We start from the raw sequence: 12,864 nt of genomic DNA, 5'->3' as shown, positions 1-12,864 counted from the left end.
ATAGCCAAAATCTATAAAAAATAAATACAACCAATCTCCTGCTATCACATCCCAACCCCTGAACCTGCTTCATCACTACAGTCTTCCATCTCCATGAATGGCAATTTCCTTTTTCTAAAAATTTTCACCCTCTTGCTTCCTCTATTTAACACCATCTATTTAGCCATAAGCAAATCCTCTTGGCTCTATCTGAAAACATATCTAAACATCTAAAATCTAATCACTTGTGACTCACAGCTGCCTCTGGAGCCAAGCCGCCATCACCTCCCACCTAGACTATTTGAACAGCCTCCTACTGGCCTTCCTGTGTCCCGTCCTCCTAGTACTCCAGCCTGTCAGCAGTGATCCTCTCTAAGTCCAATCAGGTCAATCTCTGCTCACATTTCTCCAATAAATTCCAAAGGTATTGCCTACCTATCTAACAAATACCGCAACAGCAGCGTGTTCAAAACGGAACTCCTCCTCCTCCCTTTCTTCCTCCTGTTTCCTCTCCACACCAACTACACCCAACTCAGAAGCTGTACAACCAACTCCTACCTTTAATTTATTGCTGGCATCCAGTTATCAACTTTATACTTTCTCCTTCCTCAGTCTCTCTCCAATCTATCCCCTCTTCCTCATTTTCAATAATCCAAGCTTTGTTTTTCACTGGACAACTGTATTGGTCTCTGAACTTCTCCATTCACTACTAAATCTTCCTTATGAAAAGCCAGCTTAAATTCCTTCTCCTCCTAGCTTTCAGGGGAACTCTGATATCCCTTAGGTTAGCAACAAGACTCCCTACCACCTTCCTCTAGACTTATAAATGCCACTCACGAATTATGAGCCCTACCTTCTGGTTTCATCAAAAGAATGCACATGTCCTGGCCGGTGTTACAAAGTGATTAGAAAGGGTCTTGGGTCCGATTCCCTGTCAAGGGCACGTACCTGGGTTACACATCTGATCCAAGTCCTCAGTTGGGGCATGTGTGGGAGGCAACCAATATGTGTTGCCTCCCTTCTTTCCACTCTCTCTCCCTCTTTCCACTCTCTCTCCTTTTTTCCACTTCTCTCTCCCTCCCTTCTTTCCACTCTCTCTAAAAATAACACTAACCAAAAAAAAGCAACAACCAGCAAAAGAGATTGTACACATTTTCCCATACCTGAGACAACTACTCCCACCTTCACCTTGTGTCTAGGGGACCCCTCCCTGATTATTCGGAGTTTCATGTAGACATCGCCTCAGAGAAGCCTTCTCTACAATCACAGTCGGATTTATAATGGCCCTCAGACTGTGCATGCCATTCTCAACACTTAAATTGCATGTAATCACTAATTTACTCATCTCTCTTGTCCTGACTATTAGCTCCAATAGGGAGGAAGAATGAATGATTTTTCAAGACTGTTTCCCTGGGCTCCAGTATCTTCTGAATTCAAATATCAGGTAGTTTCTAAAGTCACATTACCTCTACAGCCATGATGATAATAGCAGCTTTCTTTTTGATTGTTGAATTGGCAGGAAGATTTATTAAAGAATGAACACCCATGCCAAGACTACTAATGGGTGGAAGATCAAGCCAATCAGGATCCCTTATTCCTCCCATGCAATCTTTGGCCATTGGGTAAATAGTACCATTTCCATCTCGAAGAATAATAGGAGACTCCTATGACAAAGAGAAATAAAAGATGGTTACCAATCAAACTGAACCACTGATTTTTTCCAATAGGTATATTTGTTTAATAGAAAACTAGAGCCAGATTCCAAGCTTCACATAAATAATAAGCAAACTAGAGCCAGATTCCAAGCTTCACTTTAAGAACATATGAAAGTCAGTGTGACATGTCACTTTTCAAAAGCAAAAATAAGCCTCTGTACCTGTCCAGCGGTGAAAATGGCTACATTCTTCTCATTCTGACCAAGAAAAGCAATGCTGCTTGTCGGGAAATTGTTTTCCTGCTCTGCTTTTCCTGTTGCAAGATCAAAGATACAGTACCGTACCCAATTTCCAGTCTTCAGAACAGCATGCACACCTTTAAAACATATAAATGTAAAAATATTATTACATGTCTATAGTAAGTACTACCAAATGTTGACCTTTATGCCCATACTTGTAAGCCAATTCCAACAGATACATTTTACTCCATAGTATTATTACGCCCAGGGTACATAATCTGTCAACTGCCCCAAATCACTTGATTCTGCTCATTTGCTGCACACAAGTGTTAAGTGGATACAGAATATGCCAGCTGAAAAACTTGTCGAATCTTTACCTTTGGAATCCACATTCACTGCTAGTATTTCTGTTTTTTCAGGTATACACAGCTTTTTAGGAGTCCTTTGGAAACAGTCGGGAACTTTTGGTGTTCCACCAGTTTTGACAACCTGCATGACACAAAAAGAATTTCGCTCTCAAATTTGTAACATCCTCCAGGAGTCAGTCCCAATATTCACCCGCTGAGGGAGTCCTCCACACTGACCTGCAGTTCATCGATTCTAAGTAACCTACAGTCCTGCAGGAGAGAAGAAGGGTCCGCATCTGAGCCGGAGCTGCTCTGACAGTTTGTATTGCTGGATGTGCCAGGAAATTTTACAGCAACATAGGCACCGTCCACTTTTAGCACCTAGAAATAGAGGTAAATATGCTACATTAATAATTTATATGAAATCAATACGCAAATGGTATTCATTAAATTAACACTGAGGCATTTAATTCCTTATATTTCTTCAGTAATCACCAAGTTGTAAAATTAACCTGAACAAGCTCATCAAAACTTGGTATCTATTAGCAAGGCTTATTTTCTAGAGAAAAACTAAACTACATAGCCTGTGGATGTTTGGCAATCAACTGAAAAAATAAGTATAATCTACAAAATCCTCCCTCATTCCTCTTTATCAGTATGTAGTCCGCTGTGCGATGATGGCCTGCGCTGTCCTATCGGAAGCTATTAAGCACTTGAAATGGAGTTGATGTGACTGAGTAGCAGGCTTTAATGTTGTTTAATTTTACTAAAGTTAATTAGCCAAATACACAGCAAGTGGCTGCCATCCTGGACAGCACAGGTAGACACTCAATGCACAGGCAGGCACGCACAAGACTTGAAACTAGAATACTCAGTCCCACCTCTACACGTACTGCTTTTGATTTTGAGTGCGACATTCTCAGAAGAAAAACCTGCCCGTAAACCACAGTTCTATTTTGACAATCAAATGAAATAGAGTATGAAAAAGGTCTTTGTAAATTGCCGAGTGTGGTGGGTGTATCTATTCTTTCCTCTAAGAACATCTTATTTCAGAAATTAATGGGCAATCAGGAAAACCTTTACTTTGCAGGAATTCTACAACTACAGATCCATTTTGGTTTTAACTATATACAGAGAGAAAGGGGAAATTAATGGCACTCCAGCTGATAGCCTCTACTAACTTGTTCCCAAGAGAGCAAGACACGCTCCAGTAAGAAGAGAAGTGAAAGGTGACTTAGAGTAATAATATTTTTAAATGTTATGGAAAACTAGTAGCCTGGTACATGAAATTCATGCACAGAGGGGATGGTTCCCTCAGCCCAGCCTGCACCTTCTCCAATCGGGTACCCCTTGCGGGATGTCTGACTGGCAGTGTAGGCCTGATAAAACAGGCAACTGGACATCCCTTTTGCAATCTGGGACTGCTGCTCCTAACCACTCACCTGCCTACTGCCTGATCACCTCTAACTGTCCTCCTTTGCCAGCCTGATCTTGCCCCCAACTGCCCTCCCCTGCCAGTCTGATCTCGCCCCCAAGTGCCCTCCTCTGGGGGCCAATTTGGTTCTAATTGGTCAGTTTTTATGCCAGTCAGTGTCAAAAGCTCCACCTCCTAGACAGCTATTGGCTCCTCACAGTTGACCCAGATTTGGTTCTGACTGGTCAGTTTCTATGCCAGTCAGTGTATCTGGACCCAGAGCTTGAACAGAAAGGCAGGGCTGACCAGCAGCCCTGGTGGAGGCCCGGAGATAAATGAACGTGGGGCTACTGGCCAGGCTCAGAGGAAAGAGAGAGGCAAGTGCTGGTCAAAAGCTGCCTCAGACACTACAGATCAATCCCTACTTCTCTCCTCAGGTCTCCTTCCAGGCCTGATTCAAAGCCCCCTCAGCAGTCACTGCTGGGTCACTGGGCCTGCAGCCATAGTAGTCAGTGCTGGGTCGCCATGGGGACCCAGAGCTGACTTCCAGATGGTCAGCCTTTGGTTGTGATTGGTCGTTACACCCTGGGTCTTTATTATAGAGATGATCTCCATTAGGACTATCTAATAGTTCCAAAGAATGGACTACATAAAAAGATAATCTAATTTTGCACCTTTTTTCACATCTAAAATTCCAAAATAAAATTTCTTTAAAAATCTGTGGGAAACCGGGTATTGTCTTCACTAGCAGAGAGGTGTGGACAAGGAGCCCGGAATGCTGGTGACCCTTGAGCCCTGGCAAAGCTATGCACCCACTATTTAGTTGAGACAATGATAGCTGAAGCAACTTCCCCACTAGACAGTCATATAAATCCTTACTCAAAGATAGTCTGTCAGTTACTGGAAATTGCCTGCCTAAGGGCTATAGGTGTATCCCAAATTGAATAAAAGGATTGCAAGGCCTGATCCCAAAGTAGTCCTCCTGGGCTCCTGCCTGGCCCCCCAATTTCCAAATTATTACTGCTTGTCTTGTCTCTTAATTTGCATGCGGCCCCTTCTCCAGATTACAAACCCTAAGCCATGTGGGACATGGGTTATTCACAAAAATCAAATAGCATAAATGCTCAAGGAGAGGCATAATAATCATCTATCTGGCATCTTATTAAGGGATAGGACTTAAAAGAGGTCATTGAAGGTGAGAAATAAAACAGCTTTGAATAAAAGAGCTGATGAACACTCACCAACCATAAACTCTTGGATAACCAATAGCATTACAGTTCTGTTAGTAATTAGTTCTTAGATATTCTGAACACACCTTGCCAACAGGAACATTCTTAACATCTTCCACAAAAACGACTTCCCGAAGAGACCACTGCTCTTCGTTCACCTTCTCCTCCTCTTTGGGGGCAGGGGTGGACCGTCGTCGTTCTTAGACAACAACAAAAGGGTAAGTACCAAAAAGAAAATGTAAAGGAGACTTTATAGATTTCACCTAATATAAATAGATCATTTGTAAAGGGATACATAATTGAGGTAACACAGCAGCTGATGTTGGACCTAAAGTTGAAAAACCCAAATTTTCAAATACTGACTGGGACCTACTGACCAACAGGTACCTCACTAACACTTACTGTATGGCATTGACGCACTGCTGGCGATGGAGGATGCGTCACTACACGTGGATGCTGGAGATGGTGGGGGGCCCATTTCTGTTTTCACTGGTTCCTGCTTGCTTTCAGGCCTGAGATTAGAAATAAGATTCTCCTTACAATTAGGAATGTGAAGTATTAGGCAGTTGTCAAATGGTTATTTTTAAGACTCAAGTTTATTCTTATGTAAGGGAATAAAGTATTAAAAATCTGTACAAAACGATGTATTTTTAGTACGTTACGGAAGAGGGTACACAGTGCCTACTTCAAATTTTTATTGTTTTAAAATAGAAGAAAAATATACCATATAACGCTATCAACAACTTGGAACAATGCTTCAAATAAGTATTATCGAGGAATAACAATGAAAACTACATTTGGCTTATCAACATAGTTTTATGAAAAGAGGGGGAGAAAGTTGACCTAACACAATAAGGCTGAACATGTTACCACTACGAAACACTACGGACACACTCTAACAACAAAACAAAGACAACAAAAGAGAACCATACATACTGTCATTCTGGCAATTAATCAAGAACTATAATATAGGGATATTAATACCAAGCAGCAAACAGTAAATTTTACCAATTCTTTTCCAAACTCCTGAGCACTTTTCTGAGTCACTATACACCTCTGTCTCCCTTGACTATCCTCTTCAGATACAGTGCAAACTAGAAGTGCTGTAAAACCAAAATTAGTTAGGGTATAATACTTACTTAGCTTCGGTAGTTTTGCTAGCTTTGTCCATACTTTTCAAGCTCTCAGGAGATCTAAGTTGAAATCTACAGCTATCATTCATATTCCAAACGGACTCCATTAAGACACCAACTTTAGGAATCCCAGCATTAATTGAAAATGCAACTGCTCCAGCGTGATAAAGAGGATTATTTCTCAAGCATACCTGGCAAACAAAAGAAAAATCACCATCAACACGACATACTAGAAGTTATTTCAAAAGTGTATAAAAATACAACATGTGAAAGTATATTGCTTCCTCAGTTTTCCAAATACAATTTTACACAATCAAGAGGCTGATAAAGCATTGACTTCAAGGTCTCCATTAAAAACATTTATTCCTCAAAAAACAAGGAGCAAGAATAATTGTAGCACATTTGCTAAAAATTAAAATTTAGGCAGCAAATATTGACATTCTGCCATAAGGAAACAATAGAAATAGTAGAAAAGAAACTAACAAGGTAATTTAAAAAGTGAAATGTGAACAAACAATTGCATATTTTGTCTGTTTCTTGTAATTTGAATTATTCTCTTTAATTCGTGACCCTATAGACTATATCACTTCATAGCTATTGATGTTTGTTTCCCACGGAAAACTGTTGTTTACAGCCAGAAGCTTCCTGGGATAATGTAAGAGTGCACAGACATTAGTGTAAGCATTTAGTGGAGTTCAATCTATAGAACAATCTATTTATAGAATAATCTATAGTTCAATTTAAGAACAATCTATAGATTTTCACTGCCAGAGAACATCCTGAAACCAATAACCTGCAAGGTGGCACTGTCAAACACACTAATGCTAGCACCAAAAAAAGGTATAACTATCATTTCTGGAAATCTCTATTTCTCTAATATCGATAGTACAATCTTACTGATGTTCTGTTCAATTATCCAATAACTAATGATTATGTTGTACTTGACAGTGGCATATATAAAGATCCTATTTTTTGGTGATTTATACTTAGTGACACAGAAGAAGCTAAACATTTGATAAATATGAGAAGTGGAAACAATGGCATAGAGTCACAGTACTATCAAAGAACAGTTATATGTCACCAAGTAGTTCTATGATCTCTAATGAATAGTTCTTAATAGCTAGCTTCTTGAAAAATGTATGTCCTGCTTTGCTGTGACTTAAAGGGAAGTTTCATCCACAAATTTTCAGAAAAAAGTAATAGAAAGTTTAAAGCCTGAAGGCTGTAATTGAAGAAGAAATGTAGCGAGATATATTAGAAGTTATGTATGAAAGCCTTATAATAAAAATAAATGCACCTTAAAGCCAGGAGTTACATATCCAGGGTCCAGCATCTAACAAGACATACAGTGAAAATACAAGCCCACCTCAGATGTATTATGGGTTCTGTTCCAAAGCACTGCAATAACATTAATATCACAATAAAGCTAGTCTCACAAATTTTTTTGTTTCCAGTGCATATAAAAGTTGTCTATACTATAATGTAATCTATTAGGTATGCAATATCATTATGTCTAAAAAAATTATGTACCTTAAGTTAAAAATATTTTATTGCTCAAATGCTAACCATCATCTGAGCCTGTTGGAAAAAAGATGCTGATAAGATGGCTTGATGCAGAGTTGCCATAAACATTCAATTTGTAAAAAACACAATATCTGCAAAGCACAATAAAAGGAGGTATGCCTGTACATTTCTCTCAACAATTATGATCTGTGAGTGCAGGTGCAGTTAAAAACCCTAAGTGATCAATAATTCTTTCTGATGTTAACACATGAACACTCGTTCTGTGGCTGTGACTGTCTTAAACCTCCACTGTTTTTTTTTGTAGGTTCAAAACAAAAACTTAGTTCTACACCAAATATGTTAACATGTTGCTATCTTTCAGCAATTTAGTGCCATACTATTTTGTTTAGCTTTTCCTCAGTATGTCTCTAAAGTATTTGTTCAGCCCTCCCTGTCCATAGTAATGTCATCCTACATGGTAATAAGGCAATTGTGAGTCCAGAGAACAGGGAACTTGGAGAACATCAGCGAGCAGTGTTTGAACTAACTAGAAGAAGGGGAGCTCCAAGAAGAGAAAGAGCTGTACAAAGCAACTGACATAAACACTGAAGGCTGTACAGTCACAGTCAAAACAGTGCGTAATTGCTGGAAACTTCCTAGTTGGAAGGCCAACAAAGGATCAGAACAAGACAACCATGAGTAAGACAAAAAATAGCCACAAACAAATAGAACAGCTTCATTGAAGCTGTTTTAGAGAAAAAAAGTAACAGTGAAAATGATGACAACTTTTAAGACTCAGAGGATATAAATAATATGGTAGAGAGAAAAAAACTGAATTGAAAATGTCAGATGAGGAAATTTGTTCCACATTATGTAATAGAATCCACTGTTTGTCTAGGTGTTAGGGATTATAAAGTCCTTAAACATTCACTACAGTACTTACTATAATGAATATAAATGCCAAGTTTTAACCTGAAGTTACTTCTATGAAAGTCTAACGAATCATGGTAACACTAGCACTCAAACTCTTTCCTATTAAACATCACTGAGAACCTAAAAATCTTTCATGTGGATCATATAGTTGGTTTTTAATATGTAAATAATTAAAACTGAGAAAATTTTAAATATTCACTTAACAGCAATAAATCCTGGGTTAATATAAACCATTTTTATGATAAAACAAAAACAAAAACAAAAACCCAAATTTTCAAAGAATCAGCAAGAAAAGTGGCATTGTTTGCATGTTTGCAAGTCTCTTAATGTCCAATTTAATAGAAGACAGCTGGAATCCCATGTCTGCTTCTGCTGTGATATGACTTTGAGTAAATATGGGAATACTATTCCTCACACAGGTATGCAAGTGGAGAAAGATTCTACAGACTCCTGGAAAGGTTGTGGTATTAGAAAAAGCATCTTCCATAAGATATCTGCAGGAGTCTTAAACCATCTGAGTCAAGAAACAGAAACTGGTAGAACCCTGGGTAATCTGACGAAGCCTCCAGCCTCCACTGATGATGTCCCCAAAGAGCAGCATGTTTTGAAGGCTTGATCATTAAGAATCACCTGGAATGTGTGTTATATACAGTACTTCCTTCCTGGGCCCCAACACCAGACAAACTGAAGGAAAATTTCCAGTAAGAGGCTCCAGACTCGGCATCTAAGTACCAAATGACTGTGAAAACCAGACAAGTGTGGGAACCCTGCCCCATGGGGAAACCTCCTGACATTGGAGCAGACTCTGTATGTTACTCGACTACTGAAAAAAGAATGATGTGCCACATACATGCTACTGGAACCTGGCCCTTTAAATGACATTCAATTTAGAGGGGAATTACTTACAGGGTAGAAAGTGATTTTGAAGAGAAATAATGTCCCTTAGGACAGGATTAGTTCTAATCCCTTACCTGGGTGCCAACAGTGATGTTAGGCATTGAAGAAATACCAGCACTAGATTTGGGCTTTTTATTTTTTGCTCTAGCTTTCTCTAACATTTTCTTCCTTTGACTGAAAGGGACTACACCCCTGGAAAGACAAAGCATGAATTGGTCAAAAAAAGGACCCCAAAAAACCATTAAACAAATCTGAAATTATACATATTATTTAGGCATTCATATTCCTTCTCCAATATTTTTGCTTCAAAATATTAACATGTTCAACTCATTCTTAATATTAACATGTTCAACTCATTCTTGTTCATAGGTTTAAAACATAACTGGATCCATTTTTATTAAAACCTTCATTAGAATTTACCAAAAATTCATCAGTTGATATTTTATTATATTCTTATATATGATTTCTGTCAATGCAAACTTACTAGTGTCTTAAAACACGAGAGAATACATTTAAAAGTTTCTTTGAATAGTGAAAGGGTAACTAAGGTATACAATATTCATAAATTGAAATACTTTTAATAACCCTTAAACTTACATTTTAAGTAACACTGTTGAATTAGAAAGTACCCTATAACCTATGCTTTCAATTATGTAAAATAAGTACACATTTACGTATAGGAAAGAACGACTAAAATACCACTAAATGTTAATAGTAATTGTATCTTTGAGGTGTAGGATTGTAGGTGATTTTTGTTACTGCGTTATATTTTTACAAAGTTTCTAATGCACTGAGTATGCATTATTTTCTATAAGCGTCTCTTTTAAGGTATTTTTAATGTTACTTTGCTGCGAAGTGAAACTTCCCCCTCGAAAAGCATTATCTTTTGCTGACCTTCTCATGTTGGTATTCCACTACCCAAAGCACCTATTTATGCACATAGAGCATTAGCTCATTCGCTGAGTCCCCCTCCCGGTGATACTCACCACCAGTATAAATTGTTCTCCAGCTGGGCACAGGTATAGAGGGCACAGCAATGTAACGAAACTATCCGTTCCCCTTGAAGTTCAGAGTAAGTCTGTGCAGTGTGCTCTAATTTAGAAGCCACAGAACTTAGAGTTTCATCTACCCATGTAGCAACCTAAAGAATAAAATAGTAAAGGTTTAAATAAAAACAAGTAACCTTTTCAAAAGAACTGTGGTTAAAACTTTATACTCTAAAGGCTGGAATTCTAAAATTTCAGTTTTGTGCTAAATGCGAGAAAAAAAATTAAAATACGTAATTCAATAAAGGTTCTTAGTAAGACTTAGAAAGTAAACTACTTTCGCCGAGACCGGTTTGGCTCAATGGATAGAGCGTCGGCTTGGGGACTGAAGGGTCCCGGGTTTGATTCTGGTCAAGGGCATGTACCTTGGTTGCGGGCATATCCCCAGTAGGGGGTGTGCAAGAGGCAGCTGATCAATGACTCTCTCTCATCGATGTTTCTAACTCTCTATCTCTCTCCCTTCCTATCTGTACAAAATCAATAAAATATATATATTAAAAAAAAAAAAAAAAGAAAGTAAGTAAACTACTTTCTTCATACAAATAAGTCAAAGTCTAAAGCCATGTAAGGTATTAATTAAAAGTAAACACTTGCTCCAACCATTTTAAAAATAATATAATGTCTCTTTTAAAGCCAAACTGATAATCTGAGGCATAATATTCATACTTTCTCAATCTATAATATAATCTCAAGTTACAATGCTTATCATATCTCTTTTTGTCAGCATTTACCTTGAATATTTTTTCCTTCCCTTAAAATAGGAAGCTACCTCTAGAGTTAAATTATAATACAAAGATAAACACACAACAAAAAAGACTATACTGGATTACTCTCCTGAGGCTGAAACACTTTGTATGTGTGATCTACTTAGAAAGACAAAAGGAAAAGGGAGAAAACAATCAAGAAAATGAGTATAAAATGTTCATCAATCAATCAATGCAGTGTTTCATACCTTGTTATTTTCTGTAGCTACAGTTGCTCTTATGCTATTTGCAGACAGGAGAACTATCTTTTCATTGGTTAGCCCCAAAAATGTTGCTCGTGGATGATGCAGTGAAGGATTCTTTGAAAGCATAAGAAAAATGATCACCATTTTGTATGTTGATATGCAGAGCTAGTCAATGAAAGATTTAATATAAAATACCTGTGCATTTCTGTAAGGCTCCAATTCACTCCACTTCCACTGATAAAGTTCTCCTTTACTGCTCACAGCCAAAAGCTCAGAATATAGAGCCCCAATACAGATGAATTTTGTCCCGTCCTATAAAGAAAAAATATCACAATGCAATAAATGTAACAGTTGCCAAACCTAATGGTTTGGATACAATATTACACAAAACCTGAATTATGTGAACACATAAACCACAGCTATGAAATTCTTCAGCACAGCCTGCAAGGTCCTCTGTATGGCCCCAGCTCCCTCCCTCCAGTCACACTGGCCTTCTTCCCGGAACCCACCCGGGTCCTTCTTCTTGTCTTGTTTCTCGTGTGACTCGTTCCCTCTCCTCAATCAATCTGCTCAGATGAGACCTCTCTGACCACACAATCTATAAAACCACCACTCACATATTTTATCTCCTTATTCTGCCTTCTTTTTCCTTCATAGCATTTCACAATTTATATTATATTAACTTGTTTATGCTCTATCTCAATGGAACATAAGCCTTGAATTGTTTACTACTGTATCTGCAGTTCTTAGAACAGTGCACGTAGAAGGTGAAGCAGGGGAAGTTGAGTATTAAGTTTCCCTCTCTGCAGGCTTTTCCAAACTGCTAAAACAAATGTCATGTTGGTTTTTTAAGGTAAAAGTTTGTTTAGTTTTAAGGTGATGTTCATGCAATGAATTGGAATGCAATTAAATTATACAAAGCTTGGACAATAAATATAAATAAACAACATCAATGATAATTTCTTTTTATTTGTTAATTCTCAACCAAGGATGTTTTTCCATTGATTTTTATAAAGAGTAAAAGAGAGAGGGAAAGACAGAGAAACATTGATATGAGAGAAACAAATCCATTGGTTGCCTCCTGCACACACCCCGACTAGGACTCAAGCCAGGAAGGAGTCTGCAACTGTGAAGTACATGCCTTTGACCGGAATCGAACCTGGAACCCTTTGGTCCACAGTTGTGGCACTCTATCCACTGAGCCAAACCGGCTAGGGCTCAATAATTTCTTAAACATAAGACCAATATGATCAGAGCCATGAAGCTACCCAGAAATCTCACCTCCAAACTTGCCAAAAACATATTTTTAACTTGTATTTCTTGCTACTGGTCTATACACTACTTTCTTTGGAATTCTGGCTCTAAGGTATGCTAAACTAATGGTGTCTTTATGGTTTTCTGTCGAATTCCAACCTTATTTGGTCAGATGGGTTATAGTGCTCAGCTAAAAGCCTGTGAATTCTGCCAAGATTTTAAATGTAATAGTAACAGGTTATGACTCAGAGTTATAAAAAAATATATATATATACTGATTTTCACC

At 38.1% G+C, this 12,864-nt stretch overlaps 1 protein-coding gene across 22 annotated transcripts in view; it reads right to left on the bottom strand.

Annotated features, from left to right (window-relative positions):
- The window catches only part of UBR5 (ubiquitin protein ligase E3 component n-recognin 5), a 104,340-nt gene that overhangs the window by 47,728 nt on the left and 43,748 nt on the right, over positions 1–12,864 (bottom strand). For all 22 annotated transcript variants that reach the window (XR_004987692.2, XR_004987693.2, XM_036436683.2 and 19 more), the window contains exons 10-20: positions 11,520–11,636; positions 11,328–11,438; positions 10,316–10,470; positions 9,404–9,521; positions 6,003–6,187; positions 5,266–5,375; positions 4,950–5,062; positions 2,458–2,601; positions 2,251–2,362; positions 1,856–2,010; positions 1,446–1,643 (exon numbers count right to left, since the gene is read on the bottom strand). Coding sequence is in view for 20 of the 22 variants with exons in the window: in XM_036436683.2 (XP_036292576.1) it covers positions 1,446–1,643; positions 1,856–2,010; positions 2,251–2,362; positions 2,458–2,601; positions 4,950–5,062; positions 5,266–5,375; positions 6,003–6,187; positions 9,404–9,521; positions 10,316–10,470; positions 11,328–11,438; positions 11,520–11,636 (1,518 nt within the window). In the remaining 2 variants the exon portion in view is untranslated. The remainder of the gene's footprint in view (positions 1–1,445; positions 1,644–1,855; positions 2,011–2,250; positions 2,363–2,457; positions 2,602–4,949; positions 5,063–5,265; positions 5,376–6,002; positions 6,188–9,403; positions 9,522–10,315; positions 10,471–11,327; positions 11,439–11,519; positions 11,637–12,864) is intronic.

Source organism: Pipistrellus kuhlii, unplaced genomic scaffold (assembly GCF_014108245.1).
Source record: "Pipistrellus kuhlii isolate mPipKuh1 unplaced genomic scaffold, mPipKuh1.p scaffold_m20_p_14, whole genome shotgun sequence".
Classification (NCBI taxonomy): Eukaryota; Metazoa; Chordata; class Mammalia; order Chiroptera; family Vespertilionidae; genus Pipistrellus; species Pipistrellus kuhlii.
Note: the sequence above shows the minus strand (reverse complement) of the source record. Positions and strands in the feature narration are given on the sequence as shown.